General features: G+C 40.5%; 1 protein-coding gene across 5 annotated transcripts in view; it reads right to left on the reverse strand.

Annotated features, from left to right (window-relative positions):
- The window catches only part of LOC119005790 (trafficking kinesin-binding protein 1-like), a 48254-nt gene that overhangs the window by 11187 nt on the left and 16907 nt on the right, over window positions 1–20160 (reverse strand). For 2 of the 5 annotated variants that reach the window (XM_037073751.1, XM_037073748.1), the window contains 9 exons: window positions 16345–16539; window positions 3367–3443; window positions 2723–2839; window positions 2411–2511; window positions 2000–2108; window positions 1524–1602; window positions 1252–1382; window positions 1028–1102; window positions 93–230 (listed from right to left, as the gene is read on the reverse strand). In XM_037073751.1, coding sequence (XP_036929646.1) covers window positions 93–230; window positions 1028–1102; window positions 1252–1382; window positions 1524–1602; window positions 2000–2108; window positions 2411–2511; window positions 2723–2839; window positions 3367–3417 — 801 coding nt within the window. In that variant the 5' untranslated portion in view covers window positions 3418–3443; window positions 16345–16539. Of the gene's footprint in view, window positions 1–92; window positions 231–1027; window positions 1103–1251; window positions 1383–1523; window positions 1603–1999; window positions 2109–2410; window positions 2512–2722; window positions 2840–3366; window positions 3444–4934; window positions 5473–7545; window positions 8041–12964; window positions 13748–16344; window positions 16540–20160 lie in introns of those variants that run through there. The other 3 variants (XM_037073750.1, XM_037073747.1, XM_037073749.1) reach the window with 3 other exon arrangements.

Genomic DNA, 20160 nt, shown 5'->3' on the forward strand with positions numbered 1-20160 from the left:
TGGAGAAGAAGGCAAAATAAAAGTGGAAATGGATTTTGCAGCTGAGAGAAGCATGGAAATGCTGACTGATATGTTCATGAATATGAGCTCACCATCGGGAACAGACCCAGAGAATGGAAACGCCTCGATGTGCCGAGTGGTAGGGTTTTATTTCTCAGGTTCTTGAGCTCCTCCTGGGCCTCATGAAGCATTTCCATGCACTCTGCGTACTTGTCCTGTAACTCTCTCAGCTGGTGGAAGGGAAAAGATCAGGAGATAAGGATAAGATGGATAAAAATAAAATGAAAAAACAAAACAAAAAACAAAACATCTACAATATGCACATGAAGCTATAATATGAGATTATACTTCTGAAGCATTACATGACACTAAGGAAACTCAACATGGTGCTTGTTTTTTTACAATGTTTTATTTGTTATAGATTTAAGGACATTGATTTATAATATGCACAGTGGCCCAGTGGCTAGCACTGCTGCACTGCTGCCTCACAGCTAGAAGATCGTCGGTTCGCGTCCCGGTTGGGACGCCTGGGATCTTTCTGTGTGGAGTTTGTATGTTCTCCCTGTGCAAGCGTGGGTTTTCACCGGGTACTCCGGCTTCCTCCCACAGTCCAAAAACATACTGAGGTTAATTGATCATTCTAAATTGTCCGTAGGTGTGAATGAGAGTGTGGTTGTTTGTCTCTATGTGTAGCCCTGCGATAGACTGGCGACCTGTCCAGGGTGTCCCCTGCCTTCGCCCTAAGTCAGCTGAGATAGGCTCCAGCCCCCCCGCGACCCTGCAGAGGATTAAGCGGCGTACATATAATGTGTACAGATGATGGATGGATGGATGGATTTATAATAGGGTCTATTTTAGTTATTACACTGTAACTGTTATTTATTCTGTACACTTCTGGAACTGAGTAACAAATTTCGTTCCTTCATTTTTCGACATGTCGAATGACAATAAACTACGTATTTAATGGTAGAATCTACCACTGCAGAAAATGATAAAGTCACGGTCAGTGGGTTGTGGATCGCCTCACCTCAGCAGTAAGTTGTCGCTGGGCGTCCTTGGCTGCACCCAAGTGCTGTGTCAGCTCCTCATTCTCCACAGCATACTACAAACGTGCGAGAAAAACAGTTACAGTACAGACAGTATCCAATGTGCTCTATTAGCATATGCTATGTTGCACTGAACGCAGGCATTCATTAGACAAATAGAAGATATTTGAAATCAGTATGAGAGACATCATGGGGTGTTTCTTACCAGCTTGGCCTTCTTCTGGAGGTCTACTATCTGTGAGAGGAGGTGTGTGATCTCCTCCTGCTGTCTGGAGGCATCGTCGCTTTTTCTGGCCAGCTCTTCAGCCAGAGAGGAGATCTGCAAGTTGGAATTACCTGGAAAGATCAACAGGGCAGGTGTTCATCAACAGTGGGAATCTGTCCCCAAAAAACCTGCCTGCTTACTTTAGAGAGTGAGCTAGCAGGTGACAGATATGTGACTGAGCATAACATGGCCCCACTTGTTCCAGTACTCACGTAGTTCTTTGACACAGTCATTGACAAGCTGCTGCTCTTTTTCCTCATAGGAGATAGTTTCTGTCTCCAAATGACTTGCCTGACAAAACAAAACAAAAACAGACATTACTAATCAATACACACATTATAAATTAATGATCACACCAATGCAAATCTTCCTCTAAAAAATTAACAGAAGGTCATGTTCAGAGTGGAAGACATTCTAAAGAAAAAACTGTCATGCTAAGATTGGCACATTTATATTGATTTTGTTAACATGAGTGTTGATTAATGAGCACTGTCTCTTTTAAATAAACTAATAAATGCAACAAATTAGATTTAGATACTTATTCTCAGTTTGAACATTAACATCTCTAACTATTACATTGGTTTATAATCCTGTTTGAATACAATATTTACATGCTATGCTGACTATAAAAACACTGTACATGTATGTTGGCTTATGTGCATGTGAGTGTTTGTGCATGAGTGTGTACCTCAAATCGTAACGATTTGTTTTCTTCCTCAAGATCTTTGAGTTTCTTCTGTAAGGAATCCAAGGGGAAAAAAGTCGGCGTTGATACACTGGTTTCAGCGGGACGCACACTGTAAACACACACACACACACACACACACACACACACACACACACACATTAGAGAGAAACTTGTTCATCAATAGGCCAATCAATCAGCCATTACTATGCAAAAAAACAGCGTGACATATCATTATTCTACTATTCTGTCACACTACACTCATACTAGAAATAGAGATTCATCGAAAGGGCAATGAAAAGACTGTTTTTTATATAAGGAAAGGAGATTTCATTGTAACCTGTCTATAATTGTAACAATGCAAATTCCATTATAAAACTACACTGCATAATTTTATTTGTTTTTTAGACTTACGGAGTGGAGGTGGTCGACTCCCCCTCACTCTCCTCAGCAGCGCTGGTATAGAACTGTAACAGTTCATCTTTCATGGACAAATCATGGCGCAGCTGAGAAACCTACATGTAGAAAAAGTTAAGAAGCGTGAATGGAGAAATGAATGGAGACAATGACAATGACCTTGCACATTCTGAGACAAACCCAACCACCAGCATGGTCCTACAAAGATAATGACATATATACTTTATCTATAAAGATATCTCCCAAACACTGTCCCATTTAATTACCACCAAACACAGAAACACACACACTCAATCATTGTGCAAGTACCTCCTCTCGTATGTGCTCTACTTGCTCCTCCAGCAGTTCATTCCTCTCACTGAGGGTTTTGTTTTTCTTCAGCAGCGACTGTCCGATGCGAGCTGCTAACTCCAGGTCACGCTCTTTCTGCACAGACACAAAGGTTTTTGTTGTATTATAACAGCAAAACAGGGTTAGAAAAAACATGATGAAAAGAATTCTGCCCTTATTTGTTTTCTTGATGCGAGTTGCGAAAGATGAGACTGAAGATAAGACTTTCACAGAAATGGAGGTCAGCACAATGATGTCTAATAAGGAGACAGTTATCCGGTCTGTTTGTTAATGGTGTGATATTTTTTCAAACCATCTTTAGTCACGAATTGGATGGCTGGCTGGCTGTTAAGTTTAATGATTCATTTACCAATGAATGGCAGTGTTCTTTCTTCACAGTTTTTGTATTCATGCTCTGAGAAAGCTGGCTGACATCTGATGAGGAGGATGACTTATATTTGAATATCAGCTGCATAATAAGTTTTATGATGTGGTTCCGTCAAACCTCATGAAACAACCTCTGTTTATACAGTCAGACCACATGATTCTTAATACATGTTCAAAGTGCCACACAGCATGTACTGTAGTCCAACTTTAGCTGATCTTACTCGTCACGATCTTACCTCTTCAAGTAGTCGAGTGACGGCATCAATGTCACTGTAGGTCTTCGTCATCTGGCCCACCCTGTCAGCACACAGTACTGCAAGGAAACAAAGAACAAAAGAATCCAAGTCTCAATATTTAATTCTAGAGGGAAGATCACAGTCCATGCACTCAATTATAAATCACAGGAGCTAGGCAATATGGCCTTAAATTGATAGGGCAACACTTCTAGTCTGCATTGCAACACACAATATACGGTATATGTTGATATTCTGAAATCAAAAGTTATGCATAATTGTGGGTACTGGGCGAAAAAATCAATGACAATGTTTTCGACCAAATGCCAAATATTGCGGCATTATTGTAAGGATGCCGATTCATACTTTCACAAAATATGAACACAATGAGATTCCTGATAAATAATAATAATATCAGTATTGTTATATATACTGACTAAGTGGGCAAATGCAACTATTAGAACACGTAGAACAGTCGGCTAAGTTCAGAAAACGACTTCACTTTAATGTAGCCTTTAAAACTAGGAAAAAGCAACAGTTTTGCCATATCACAATATCCAAAATCTATTTTGTTGAGCGTTTGACTATAGATGGATGAGAATATGATGCAAGAGCTTACAATGTGTTTCATGCTCAGACTTCTACAATTTGCAATGTCTGTAGGTAGCTAAATTTAGGGGATACATCTCAGCTATAACATCATTTAAAGAGAATCATTAATTGTTGAAAAATATAATTCCAGATGATACAACTCAACTTACAACTTACATGAGATTTGTCAGGGTTTTGAACAAACAAAACTGCTACGTGTTGGATTTCATGAATCACATTCCTAAGAAGTTCACACCCACATAAAACACCTGATACAAACCCACCTATTTAAAAACCTTCCTGCTGAGTCATTCCCGAAAAGATAAGATATTGAAAGGAGACGTTATAAAAGGGGAACACCCAAGCGCTGCTATTTCAGCTACATGAGTGCATGTTCATTATCAACTCCGTCATTGGCACACCAAGCTCTGAATTCAATTAATCAGCTTATAGCCCAGAATGGTATTATTTACTCAGAAGTCAAAATTCAAACGGAGGCTTGTTGACGGATTACAACACATTTGACTGTATAGTATGACTCTGTATGTGGGGCAACACAGCCATAAGGGGCATTCTGCCACAAACAGTGCTGTTTTCTCTGCTCCTTCAGAGTTACTGGTTTCCATCAGAGTTTGGCTGCAGTTCTTGATTTGATGCGCAATTTGAGCGTGATTTTCCTAAAGTTAGACTTCAATGTCGACAAAATAACTTGGTGTGGATAACACCAGTGTGTGAAGTTGTTTTTTTTAACAGTCTTATTAGTCACTTTTAACACCGTCAGTTGAAGAGAGAAGGTGACATGACGCTGTGTGGAGGTGTAATGCCAGGGACACTGCCAGATAACATGGTGCAACATGGAACAATGGACAGTTTAATTATTGCACTTTCCACAGGAATCAGATTTTACTTGGGGCAGGTTAGGAGGAATACACACAACAGTGCTCATTCAAAGGCCTTCCAGAATGCAAAACAGAACTCACCAATGCAAACTACATATTTCCATGTCCTCATGCAACACAGGCAACGTGTGGCAGCTGGAAACACTGACACATCTGAGGCCTCAGCTGGATGTGCTTTAGTTAAGGATATTTCCCCCATCATTACCATCCATTATTAAACAAGCTGCTCTTTTCTCTTTCAAGGTTGGATGAGTGTGCATGACACTGAGCAGCTTCACAGAGGTAGTTTGTTGGATCAAATAAGGCCACCTCAACTTGTCGTGCATTATTGTACCCCAGAGTTCAGAGGTGGTGTAGGATTTCAACAGTCTTCCTTTATGAACCCATCATGCAACAACAACCCGACAAATCTGGATTGCAAAGACATCATGTGTAAAGAAATACTACTTGAATGTGAGTCTACACTGACTCAAGCTGAATGGACCTTTGAGGCTACACTGAGGAACAACAGTACGTTGAGCTAAAAAATACTAATGTCAGCATGCTAACATGCTGCTTTGTAGCAGTACAACATGATCTCCATCTTGATTTAACTTGTTAGTATACAAACATTTGCTGACTGGCACAAATACCTCTAAGTTTTGCAGGTATTTGGCCACAAAACCTAGTTGTCATCAACAACTACTGGATGGATTACCGTTCGTTCAGTCTAAAGTAAATTGTCATGTCTTCTGGACCAAAGTGGTGGACTGGCCAACATTGCCACTCAAAGCTAAGATAATTATATGGCTCAAAACAAATTGTGCGATAGTCATAATTCAGGCAGTTTGATCATAAAAGACTTAAAGACAAGTAGATATCAGCATGCAATAAAAATAAGCTAGTAAAAAGAAAAACAATCACACATGCTGGAAAACCTTCTCTCCTGGGTGAGTTGTTAAGGCACAGAGTCACAGAGGGAATGAATCAGCATAAAAATAACCAAGAAAGATGTGTATATGTACACACACACACACACACACAAAATGCATCACTGATATATGTTTGCTATCTGGCCTACAATGTGATTGTACACTTGATAGCACAGCGTGCAGCCAGTTTACTTGTCTTTCTTTCTCTGTGTGTGTGTGTGTGTGTGTGTGTGTGTGTGTGTGTGTGTGTGTAAGTGCGCACACACTTTCTACTGAAGAACATGTTAGCTTGTTTTCATGGTAACACACCATCCCAGTTGGATTAATAATTGGGTATAACTAATGAAAGCTCATATGCCAATAATGACTTCTACCTGTTGCTGTATGGAGATAGTATCCAGGCTTAGAAGGAAGCATAGTTACTGAGACACACCACATCAGTTTGAATAAAACAATGGCATAGCTATGACCTGAGGCAAACTGCTATTGGTAGTACAAAAAAATCCAGCAATTAGGTGGCGTCATTGATCAATAAATAGCAGGACTTCCTACACTACCAATGAGGTCAGGCTCTTAGTGATTTACTTTATTAATCCACTTTGGTCATAAATGTGTGGTGAAGGAAAAGGTGAAAAAACAGGTCAGAGAAAATAACTAACCTGGATGTGATAACAGGTGTAACTTAATACTGGAAGGTGATCGGGATGTTTTCTTGGTGTTTTGTACAGACAGCAGGTAACTTAAGACAGACGCACTTGCTTGTTCTCCCTCCCTCACAACAGGCACAATGTTAAAACCTCCCGTTTTAGATAAGTTTGGCTGCTCAGAGTTCTGAATTGAAATGTCATTAAAGCTCAGTAAGAACCTATTAGCCGATTTCTGGTTTTCCGTCTGTCTGCTTTACAGCAGGGGGGCTGACAGAATCTGTAGTCTGGAGTTCTGGCTCTGTAAACCTCCGTGTTGCTACTGAGCAACAGACAACACACAGGTTCAACTGCAACAAACGCCAAGACAACAGAGCGAGTGGCGTCCTTGTTGTTCAAATCAATACCCCAAACACAGCCTGTGTGGTACGATGCAATATAATGTAAGGGCGTAGGATTGAGTTTCATTTCCTTATTGGACTCAGGCTGATATCAATCTGAACTGCCACTATAAAAACCACAGCATCTAAAGCACTGTCCCAAATACTAATATTCATTTATCTTCTCTTCGTGTATATTTTGTAATAAAAACTCACTTTTAGGAGTCAAATCACAGAGGAACTCTCCATTGTACCTGCATGATACAGTAACTTAAGTTTATGTGCAAATCTCTCAAAATGTATGAGGTTGTGTGTCATCACCAGCCCATGTCTCTGTCTTTCGGTTGTCTTTTTCGAACCACATCAGTGAAGATATTCTGAATGGTTATTCAACCCTGGAACACCTCCCAATGTAATCAAACACAAGCCAGCAGCCTAAATATCAAGTCGAATCTTTGCACAAATATAAAGTGGCATGCTTGCACTTCAAACAAGACTGAAATGACAGATGGGATGAAGAGCCAAGCCCATATTTGAACTTGTCAACTCAGCAGGCAGATGAAGTGCACAGAGCAGATACAACACTACGACAATGCCACAGCCAACAGGAGACAATATGCCATTGAAAATGTTACACAAAATACCCAATAATCTACAAACTAATTAATTACATTTGAACAAAGATCCAAAACACTGAGCAAGCTAGTGCACACACTAGCTAGAGCCCAGAAGAAGAGCACAGAGGACCACAGACTACCTTCACACAGAACTTGCTGTTCTTCGTCCATCTCTTTGTCTTCCTGCTCTGTGCTTCCATAACTGGGAAGACAGACAAACTCCTCTTCCGCCTCTTCTTCTTCTCCTTCTTCTTCCTCAAGTGTCGGACTTCCATGATTGGGTAGACAAACACATTCGTCATCCTCCTCTGTCTGGTTGGTGTACTCCAGTTCGTCCTTGGTGCCAGCAGCTGTGGGCAGTGCCATCTTCCTCTCTGGCACTGAGGCTAACAGCTAAACCACGAAGCCTGCAGGTGTAACGCCATGGCTCCCATCAGCGCTGTGTGCTTTTATATGGATGTGCATGTGTTGTAAACTACGGATCAATTCCTGATCTGTGTGTGCCTCAGTGTAAAAGTCTAAGTGTTTGTTCCAACGAGAATAGTGAGAGTGTATAGTCTGTCTCTCTGAACACTCCATTGTACGCGAGTGTCAAAGTCTGTGTGTGTGTGTGTGTGTGTGTATCTGTTGAGAAGTGTGTGTGTATCTGTTGAGACCATAATAATGTCTGCCATGGGAGTTTCTGAAAGTGTGTGTATCATTTGTCCCCAGTGGTTGCTCAACCAGATAACCTGACTCCTCCCCGTCTCCTCTGTGACTGGACAGTGAACGGCCTACCCTACTTTACCACAGACCGGGGGGGTAGACACACACACTTATAAGGGAGGCTGTCCACAAGCTATTTAAAGTAATACAACTAGGTTGAAATAGATTTAACACATTAAAAGTGTGTATTTTAAATACTCTGTCATATTTTCTTTTTATCCCTGTGATCCTCCACCTCTCTACCCACAATAAATTTATAAAGGTTGGGAAAGTTCAGGCTGGCACCAAGAGAAGCAGCTCAGAGCAAAGAGACTGTTTCTCAGGTAAGCTTGAAATCCAAAAGGAAGTGAGTCCCTTTCACAGCTCCCCTGAAGTGACAGTAACTTGGTACAGTCCTGTCCGGCCTCTATGGTGACAGCAGGGCAGAGGGAACAATAACAGAGCTGCACCTGTTTCCAGGGTGGGGCCAGCTACAGTGAAACCCCGGAGTTACAGTGAAAAAGATACATACAGTTTAATGACTGAACTGAAAACAATCAACCCAAACTAACTGAAAAATAATTAATATTGGCACATTCTAAACAAAGATTTTATCTATGCCAGGCCAATATCAGTCAATAATATCGACAAACCTATATCTCGGTCGGGCTCTAATGTTTACATAAACATTGACTGGAGTGAGATGAGTTGGAGGGTTCCAGCTCATACGGTTATAGAGACACTATACTCTGATCTCTTAACACAACCACAGCCATAAAAAGTGACTGTTAACCCTGTGGTCTCTTTGAACAGCAAAGACAAGATGAGAGCTATGATAAAAATGCTGATATCATCTCTGACATTCACTTCATTCCTAAGGTGGAGATGTACAGGAAGCGGATGTTAAAAAAAACACAGGGCCAGAGTTTGGAATCCACTGAGCTAACCACTTGACTGATCCAGATCAAACAAGTGGAGTCCAGTCCAGTTATTCATTATTTGGTGGACTGAAGTGAAGTGAATATTGACTTTTCTTTCCTCAGATCCTAAAATACTTACTAAGCTCCAATTCCAATGCAAACTGTTTGAAATACAGGAAAAGCTTTTCAAACTATTGCTCTGAAAACTGGCACCGTCAGGGTCAACTTTAGGCAAAAAAAAAGACAGAACTGGGTCAAGCTGATCTGACTGTAAAGCACGTTCAATAGGGTTTCCTGGAAAATGGACACAAAAGGACGAGTCGAGTGCCAAACTATTAGTGGAGTGTTTGTAAGAGGCACATACTGTAAATAAAACCAGTATTTTCACCCTGCAGCATGTTCTGTTTGTTATTCCACTTTAGTTAACCATTCAGTTTAACACTTCCTTGTACATTATAACCTTTATCACATCATTCAAATGGGTCAGTTGATGCCGAGTGGTAACACATCGACAGGAGATCACTGATACGGCTCAAAAAAGCCACTGGGTGCTGGACCATGTACATTATTCAGTCCAGAAGAGTTGTATGAAGAATGGATTGAATGAATGAAGAATTCCTAGTTTTGGGAAATTCACACCAGAACATACCTTCCTCCTATCCAGACTTTTCTGTTCACAGTTATGAAGATAATTATGCACTGACAGTATATACAGTACCTAACCATAGTCAATGTCACATGTCCATCAGAGCGGGGCTAGTGCGACCCGTAACACCCGATTCTTTCATAAACAAATATGGGCCGAAGCAGCTAATGTTCTGCTCATTAGACACTGCTCAAGTGTTATAATTACTGTAATTGGAGAAAACTGATGCCAGCTCAGTACCGTTCTGCATGCATGAGTAACTCCACTCAATGGTCCTCTGGATGCTGTGCTGCAGGCAACAAAGGAGTCCTGGACAAACTCCACTCAGTGCTTCTTTCTCCTTCTCCCATTGCTTTTCTGGTCACATTCACTCTTTACACTCCACTTGTTCCTCCACTTTCCCTTTCACACACCATTCTGTCATTTTGTCTGGGTTGGCTGTTCTGTCTCTTGTCGGTGTGCTTTTTGCTGCAGTTAAAACAGAATCGAGCAAAGGATTTTTACAAACATTGCAACGGTTGCATGTTTAACGCTGTTGTAGAAATACACCTGTCTAAAACAGCAACTGTCGGCACTTGCTCAAGGCTCCACATCTCCCTTCTTGTGTCCTTCGAGCCTCTTGGATTTCATTGTTTTCCACTGAAACTGTAGCAATATTACCAACAGAGGGGAACTACTATCTACATACTTGTAATGATCCAGAATGAATAATAAACAGATACATTTACTTCCATTATCTTTGCTCAGGCTCAGCCATCCTCCCCAAAACTCAAGAAGTAGCTTAGCTTAGAGCGTAAACACAACACAACACATCCTGTGCATTCAGTCCTCCAATTGGCTCAGCCCCTGGCTTACAAAATATTACAGACAATCGTAATGTTGAGGATTTATTTCTACATTTCTGTTGATTGATTTTGTTCTGCATTGAGACGTAATCATTGAAGAGAGAATCATGATGCATTTAAGAAACAATTTTCCCTCACTTAAATGCTTTCATCATTTTTTGACCCCTTTTAACTATCCTATCACACAACATAACCATTCATCCCCTTTTCCCCAGCCCTTTGTCCTTATTGTCCTCCGTTGGTCCAACCATTTGTTTTGAAGGCTTTTCAAAGAGCCAAAGCGCATTTGGCAGCCTGCTATCGACAAGGGTGCCTGAGAGCAGCATGGAAATCATTGTGCTAAATATAAGCCAACCTACTTCCACATCTCTCGCTTGCATCTCTCAGAATAACACCAAACCAGCTGATTTCTATTTCTGCCTCTACGCTCCACCAGAAGGTTTATCAAAGAAACTTCACCTCCACTCTCATTTGGTCATTTGATCATTACAGCATCAAGCACAATTGTTGTATAGCAGGATATCAAACCTGGGTTAGCTGCCTCAGCTCTGGAGTACTGCAGACGTTTTAAGCTGCACAGCTCACATTGGGGAGGTGCTGAGGCGTCTCAAACTGTTATGTAAGAATTTCTACGGAGCATCCCTGAGCCAAATGCACAGCAAAGTGCACATAACAACCACGGTGATGGATGATATTTGCTCCCTTTACGGACCAGACCTCCACATTAAACTCATGGCGCATTTCTACCAAAATGTACTGATGTCATACACAAAAAAAGAAGCTGCCTTACAATGTGATGGTAGAAAAATGTACAGACAGAGGAGGGAGACAGAGACAGAGCCAGAGGCAGTGCCAGCAGGCTGGTAAAAACCATCAGCTGATCTAACCTGCTCTAACCCGCTGTTAGTCACACATGTCACAGGAGCAGGCACCATCATGTCTCAGCTGTGTGTGTTTGGATCAGTGTGTAGGATGATTAGGTTTCATGCTGTAGCTACAGCAAGACAGCACAGCAAGCTGCCGTAAGAAACTGGGGTACACTGCTGTTACATAATTGCACAGCGCTGCACCAGACTCTGATCAAAGGAACATTTTTGAGTTTTGCAGCCATTTAAAAAAAAAAAAAAAAAAAAAAAAAAATCTGTATACTCCTTTTTATGCTTTGCTTTAGTCAGTCTCAAACCCTAATAAAATGGAAAAATCAATTTCTCTCAAAAAACCTATTTGAGTGAGTCTCCCTGCCTTTTTTTAGCACACGTACACCCACAGCTACTCACATATGCTACTCCACTTGGATACTTTTTTTTTTTTTTTTTACAAGCCACACTGACTCAGCTGCCACAGAGCACCCGTTACAATACCTATGGTATCCTGTAGCCACAGCTTTAATGTTGCAGTGTTTGTGTTACCTTGAACATCTGCCATTATATATTCTCACGTTGCCAATGCTATCCCACAAGGTCACCCTCTCTGTGTCTACAACCAAAATAAATCAGTTTAAGCTGACTACACTATGGGTTTAGTTTGGGGATAATAAAAGCACTTTCATCTTATTATCTGTTTTTTCTATTATACTGACGGGGGGAAATGTTAACTTATTCACCCACCTTGTTGAATACAGGCCAATAAAGCTTAGTCCTGCCACTACCCCTCTGTCCTTAGAGTGTGTGTCAGCATAGGAGACATTATAAAACCTTGACACTGGTTACAAAACAGTGTTACAACACATATGCTTGGCATTATTGAAGCAGGTCTTACATTTGTGAATTCTGTAACAGGTCATGATTGATCTAGAAGACATCCACAATCTACCTTAAAAGGTAAATGGCATAGACTGCAGAGTATGATATCCTCTTACATTTGTTTTTAAACTTTATATAACCTCATTGATGGGCAGATGCAAGCTACGTTTACAACTGAGTGATGTTGTGAGATTGTAGAGATGTAGAGATGAAGAGACTCCTGTGCTGATTGGACAAATAACTTCATGTGGCTCTTCGTTGGGTGATGTGTTGTAAATAATGCAAGATGAGCAACAGATAGTGGAATGGCAGTTGACGAACTTCAAAATTGAGAAAAAAGGTCGCAATTTAGATCATGGTTCATGATTGCGAGATCACCCGATCCTGAGGTGCAAATTTTGGAATCAGCTTCTTCATAGCTACATTATAAGTTTGGGTTCTGGATCGATGGCACTGTGAGGATAACAGATCGCTTGTTGTGTCAGTGTGGTTTCTAGACAGCATGTGTCATGTTTCATTACTGTCTTTTATAATATACAGCAACAGCTTCCCCAAAGCCCCTCCTTCTGTTTGTTTATCTGTGTCTCCCCAAATTCAGTAAAGAAAAAAACATACCATACATCTCATACCTGTCTCTACATAACCAGTAAAATCTGTTTCCTTAATGTATACCACTAGTTGTAGGCATCACTACATCAAACTCTAGCAGCCTGTTGTCTTACCATCAGTACACTCTTCATAGTACCAGTCCAGTTCGTAGTAGTCTGCCTTGACAAACCTTTGGCCTCTGGCAAGGCCTCGTCTATTCATCCTCACTGCTCTGACACACAGCCGTATTGTTTCCAGTGTCCCATCATGCTTAGAGACAAACTAGTTACAGATGGTGTCTGTTAAGTCAGTCTAGTTCTGCTATCCCAGCATGTTTAGCAGGTACCAGCTGGAGCACAGTCGTTACTGGTGACAGTCTGCCCATTCTCATCATATGTCCTTTCTGTTCCACACTCATTAGCAGCAAACTGTCAGCGTGTTATGCTCCATATTTGTTGTGGTTCCATTTCTGCCCGTCATCTCATTGAACCGTTACTGGCATCATCAGTTGTCAGCAGAAAAGAAAAACATTGTTGGTACTGTCCCCTTCTCCATCGTTAATTCAGCGTCAGTTGGAAGCTGCCATCTTCATCAATCTGTGCCGTCCCTCTGTTCTTGTCTTCTTTCTTTACTGTCCATCAGTTTGCATCAGTCACTCCAAAGCTTCAGTAAACGTGCCAGATTCCAGCCTCTGATGTATCCGTCCATTTAAAGCTTCCTGTCAATTTGGCTCCTGTGCCCCTGCCAGTGTAGTCCACTGGTCTTCCTGAGATCACATTATAACCACCGTCTTCTCCTGTTTAAAAAGGCTAACTCATTCACTGCTCTAGCTCTACACATGGACCACTGCATCTTTGACAATGACTCAATACACACAGAGATACAGAGAGTGAGAGAGAGCCAGCAGCAGCAGCAGTCACGAGTTTTGCAGCAGAAATGATGATAATCATGACACAGTGGGGGTGGGTGGGGTTAAAAGATTCCTGCAGCCAATCAGAGGGAGCAGCATCACCGCTTGCTCCCACCCTCCACTTGATGTAAGCATCTCTCCCTCCTCTCCTCTACTTTGTCCTTCTGTGTGGTTCCTATAGTAACAGGCTCAGACTCAGAGGCTGAGCAGCATGCAAAAGCTGCTAGCAGGAGAGCAGTGCAGTGTTGGCAGGGGTGACGTGGCAAACCCAAAAATGAATGAACTCAGAGGGTATCTGAGCATTGGTCGATTTAGGTGCCTAGTGATGAAATAGGCACATGCACAGAGCATGGCAGACAGAAACATGTTGTGTCATCAGAGCAAAAGAAAAATGCTAAATAAGGTCAGTTTCAATGACAATATCATATATCGAATATTAAGCAGCTTGAAAGTGCTAACAGTTATGGCTAGGATGCATACTATGGAATGAAAGCTCAATATATTCTATTGTTAGCAGACCATGACCAAGAGTTAACAGGCTAATGGCAGACTGACAAACTGATGCTCAACAATTCTACCGCTAATTAAGTGACTTAATGGTGACTTATACACAATTCAATATTAACAAGCTAGAAGGGTCACATAACCGCTCCAGATTTTACTTAATGCAAAAATGAGGTTGCATCAGCCCATAGATTCAATTACATTTCATCATTTGTTAGTACTGTATAGGATTATTACATATATGCTAGGGCTGCACAATATACTGTTTCAACACCGACATTGCAATGTGTGAATGTCCCATAGTAAAAGCACATTATGTCCAATGTCATGTAAGGAAAATTTACCCTGCTTTCACATTTTAGATGTTTTTCAGCTTTCAAGTTGGATGTTAAGACTGCAGCATCTAATGAATATGATGAGTAAAGATAATCATTAAGGGTGTATAGTGGAAATGTAGGATTTACGTTCATAGAATAAATGTCAGTTATCACAATATCATCCAGAAAACAGGATGTCTGTGTATCACATGTATAGAATCTATTCCTAGGAAAAACTTGTATTGTAAAAATGTAGCACCACTGGTCTCTTTTAAACGACTCTTCATCCATATCCACTACGCATTTATTGATATTTTTCATATAGCTGTCAACACTGATACACCAGCTGCATAACTGCTAGAGGGGCTATGTCAATCAGACAACACATCCTCTCTGTTTAGTGAGACATGTGGGTGTGATGTCATCACAACATGAAGTTGCTCTCTATTGGTCAGTTGCCGCCGTGTCATCATCTCCTCCTCCAACATGTCCTTCTCATGAAACAGGTTATTAAATACATCCATAACCACTTGGGTGATGTAACAGTGGGCAGGGGAAGACCCTTAATTCAGAGTGCCATTAAATCATTCAACAAACAGGAGCTGATATCTGCTGGACAGGTAAAGATGAATGTTGGACAGGAGGAGATGGTTCATAAAAAAATGCTGTTTTAAGATGGTTATCATGTGGGATTTTATCATAGAGAAAATGTCCCTGGATCTCAACACAGTTCCAGGGGAACACAGCTTTATGAGCAGGATTAAATGACCATCCCTGCTCATTCTGGACCCTCAGGGTATCAATACCTGGCCATCTGTTTGAGGCAATAATGAGGAGCAACCTGCCTCCGGTTGGATGGAGGATAACTGTGAAAATGAAAAAAAAAAATGTGTGGAAAATACAGCTGATAACAAACAGCTCTTACAGAATACCTCATACTGTCTGTTACGTAACATGACCTTGTCGTTTGCTCTCAGCCTGTCTGTCGGTGATGAATGTCTGGAAGTGACCACGCTGGCACAGGCCATCAAGGTGAAATTACAGTTATTGCGTAAGCCTATTTATAAGACGCTTGATCTATTTTGGAAGTGTCTTTTTTACCCTGAGTCACAGTTAAAGCCGTCATGAATTAGAACTGAATTATTGATGGCAAAGAAACCCACTTCACGTTCCCTCGGTTTGCCGTGTGCAGTGTGCGCACGTGTTTTATGTCAGCCCGTGTGTGTTTATTAATTTTGTACAAGTAGGTGTATGTGGTTTACAGCTGGCATAGATGTTAACCGCAGGGCAGCACTTACCAAGATAAGACAACAGAAGACACGTGCACTACAAAAGGGCTGAGCGCTGGAGGAAGCAAAACGTCAACTAACAGAGAGCCAGAGAGAGACAGACCCATCAGCTATGTTTGTTGTGGCAACCATGGCCAGCTGTCGCGCCTACATTCTACCAGGCAGATGGTCATCTCTCTCGCTGATTCCAAGTCGCTCAAGGTCAGTAAAATTAAATACATCACCTCTAAATCTTAAATCCTCATCGTCTCTTTAGTAACAGTTAAGTTTAAATCCAGAAAACTCATTTTCTAGTAATACAAAGCAGGACAAGTTGTGTTTGTTTTTCTGATGTGGGATCAAAAAAATAATTAAGTCCTTTTTGCTTTAGCATCATTTAATTTCTGTATTAGAAATTAAAAATTCTTCAACAATCACCATCACATTTATAAGAAAACTGGACACTGACACTTCTACACTGACTCATCTTAGACAACAGTATACGTTGAACTTACAGAAGTACTTGAGAGTCTCCTCTATCTGTTCAGTGGTCAGGTCGAGGGCGGCATCGGGTTCCACCAGTGGGGTGTGCAGCCAATCATCTTGCTCGTAGGCAAAGATGGTGTCGGCCCTCAGCTTGTAGACGGGCAGCTGTTCCTCCAATAAGCTGATGATCTCAAGCTCCGGCAAATCAGTACTGTTACACACATCTGCAGAGAGAGAGAGAGAAAGACAGATGTTTGTACAGTGTTTGTCCTTTTCTGTGGCAAAATAACTCAAGATTCTTGTGACATAACCATAACATATTGGCAATGCACAAAAAAGTAATTTCTGGGTATTTGTAACATAAATTAGTGGATCTCTCCCCTCCAGTCATTGTCCACCCAATAAAGACTTACTTTCATCAGTTCAATGAACTGAAAGCTTATAACGCCCTCTAGTGGATGATTGAGGAACTTACCAACCACTACTCAAAAATGGGGACCAAGTGAAGCTCAGGTTCATTTGTATGAATTTGCATCCTCTATTAAATGAATCAAATGGTAACTTGGTTTCGGGCTGTACATTTCATCCCCTTTGGTTATGTTTGATTGCAACTCTTGTAAGTAAATCCTTTGTGTTACCTGTGTCAAATGTTATCTGGATGCTGGCCGCTTTACTTACTTACTATAATTGCTCAAAAAGAAAAGATAGTACCCGACCAACAGCATGTCTTTGTTTCTGTTTTGTGTCCATAGTGCCTTTATTAGGAGGATTTTCTAAACATCAGATTTTACTGTAATTTCTGATTACAGAGAGTTCAACAATGATCTCAAAGGCACTTCAGAACGGAAAATGAAAACAATTTTGTAGACTGACAGCTACTGCTTTGCACTCATTAATTTGCACTTCATTTCTTTATTTAATACCCTCGGAAAAATCACTGAGGGTGACCTACATTTACAATGTTGCCGAAATCACACCATGGAAAAATACTAGATCCCAGCCAATACTTGATGTTTGGAGCCAATGCCAATATTTACACTTGTGACAGAGGCATGTACTAAAGGCAGCTGTATAAAATTACATCAATGGTAAACTTTGTTTGGGGATTTAATAATTAAAAAATACCCCAAGAAATACAAAATATTTCATTACGGCACTTACAGTTACATCCCAAAATCACAATCACATTGTCTCAATGGGCTTTATAATCTGTACAGGGAACAACATCCTCTGTCCAGACAACATCCAATACTGAAATATCTGTAATATGCCAATAATAATGGCAAACCAATATATCAGTAAGGCTCTAAAAAAAATACAAATATTCAAATCCCCAAACTAACCATGGGAAAAACAACCATACACATCAATGAAACAGTTAAAGCAGTAACATTTATGAAGAACAAAGATTCCTCAAGTGTCCAACAGTCTTAAGTGTCTTTGCAGAAGGTGTCCCAGGAAGTCATCTTCGACAATGTAGCTAAACCAGTCTACAAAGTCTGTCTCTCTTCAGCAAAGTCAACAGCAGTCTTCAATTGTAAACCACAAAGAGCCACTTTGTGTGCTGCTGTGGAAAACTAAATAATCTTACCTAAGCTTTCAGCTATGTGCCTCCCTGTTCACACATCATTTCAGTGGGCTATTAAAAGGGATCATCCATTTAGGACTCCAGTGCACAGTTTATCTGTTCACAAACAGAATTGAGGTTTTAGTCAATTTTTCGACAGAAGCGTCAGACTGAGAAGCCCGTGAAAAGACAGAATTAGCAGACGTGAGAATTAACATACAGTAAAAATGAAAGTCCTTTGTTCTTCTGCCCTCCCTCTATTTGTGGCTCTGTCGCTCCCCTCTGCTGTCTGTCTCTCTGTCTGTCTAAATGTATGTCTCTGTAACAATGCTGCCTCTCACAGTTTGCTAATCCAGACTGAATGACTGACTGTGCTGAAAAAGGCAAACACACACACACACACACACACACACACACACGGAGCAGCTGGGGAATCATTTACGGAGCACAGCCAATGAGGTTTAAACAGAGGTAGTGAACAGCATTTCCTCCCTGTGTCATTAGTAAAGGGACATTATGCTGTGATGATTCCCAGAAAAATATATCTAATATTGTGTCTGGCTGATCAGACATTTGTGTGCGCAAACAACTGATCTATAATCAGATTTTCAACCTAAGGTTGCACATGTGAAACAACGGGGAACAGAGATTTACTGGTCCTCAACCTGTGGCTGTTCCAGCATCCTTTCCAGCAACAACCCCACAGTGTGGCCTGAGGCAGAGGCACAAAGGGCCGCACCATGTGAGTGAATGTCAGAGCGTTTTTTGTTCAAGAGTTAGCCTAGGGTTTGCCATGGCAAGTCCAACTGATGTTAGTGGAGAAATAAAATTGTATGAGTGCCATTTGGCAATATTTTGCCTTTGCGGCTAACACAGGAGGAAAGGCAGACGATTTGCAAAAGCCACAACAGAATGGTAAAAACAAGAAAGGGAACACTAGAAATTTGGCAAAATATCTGAAAGACCAGCACCCTGTTTTCAAAGATTTGAGAGAGTTGCTGGATATATGCTTTAATAGTAAGGTTGCCAACTGTTACTTATTCGGTAAAGTGTTTAAAAATTATAATATAATGTACACATCATATACGATAATATTGTTTGCAATGTTTTCAAAAGCACCAAGACTTTAAAAAGAAAAGGGGGGCAAAATTTTCACAAATTTAGGGTCTGCACAGATAATAACATTATCATAAATGTGTTAATATGTGTCTCTTTCTGTACCAATCATGTTAAAACATGATAAAAAATGTATCTCTTTTTGCTGTCATATCAAAAGATTTTCATTGTATTATTGTTGATAATTTTGACAGACATATTCAAAAGGTTGACATTTATTAATATTAATGAAAAATCAAGTATTTATGATACTGCCATGTGATGTTGAAGTGCTCAGAAAGAAAGGCATTAGCAGCTATCCCAATGTTGACATTAACCTTAAGAGTACAATGTAAGAATTACATTGGACATATTGCACCTTTAAGCTACCAAGCTTTTTACCTCAGAGCATAGCTAACACACAACGTGACGGCTGTTGATAAGCATTGTAACATTGAATGTATCCTAAATTAGCTTGACTCATGTCTTCATCATCATCATCATCATCATCATCCTCCCAACAAAAACAAGCATTGTTTGAAGCATTATTGGCGTACATATTACAAAAAACATTTTAAACTGTTGATTTAATGCCTCTGCCTCTGTCTGTTTTCGATTCTGTGACACAAAACACAATATCAACAACACAAAGTATGTCTGGCCTAATGTAAGGAAAACATTAGAGAATAGCGATAATGATACTAATCACTGTTATCAAAAAATGTATCGGTAAGTGTTTAGTGACATTTTGTGACAACCAGTGCAGCTTGTTAATTTAAAAAAATGAAAATACACCTTTTTATTTGTGTTTTTGTGACAACTTTACTATTACTGATACCTTCAACTCCTAAAATGAATACTGGTGGGACATGGATGAAGATAATAATAGCACAAACACGGTGCTGTGTATGGTGACAAAAGGTCAATGGAGGCAGTAAAAAGTGTGTCTATTTGAGTTTATTAAAACAAATGTAACAGTTTAACTACTACATTTGTTATTTTAGCGAAACTCAATCAGAATCTTGCATAAAAGTTGCAAAAATGTTAAACAGGACAGTTCAAAGTACAAAATAAACAGACTATGTGTGGCAAGTGTTGTTGCCTCGCTGCTCTTTGTTTCCATTTCTCAGACTTTCCTTCGAGACAATGAACTGTATCACGTGATCTGTTGTACAGGACAGTG

Source organism: Acanthopagrus latus, chromosome 17 (assembly GCF_904848185.1).
Source record: "Acanthopagrus latus isolate v.2019 chromosome 17, fAcaLat1.1, whole genome shotgun sequence".
Classification (NCBI taxonomy): Eukaryota; Metazoa; Chordata; class Actinopteri; order Spariformes; family Sparidae; genus Acanthopagrus; species Acanthopagrus latus.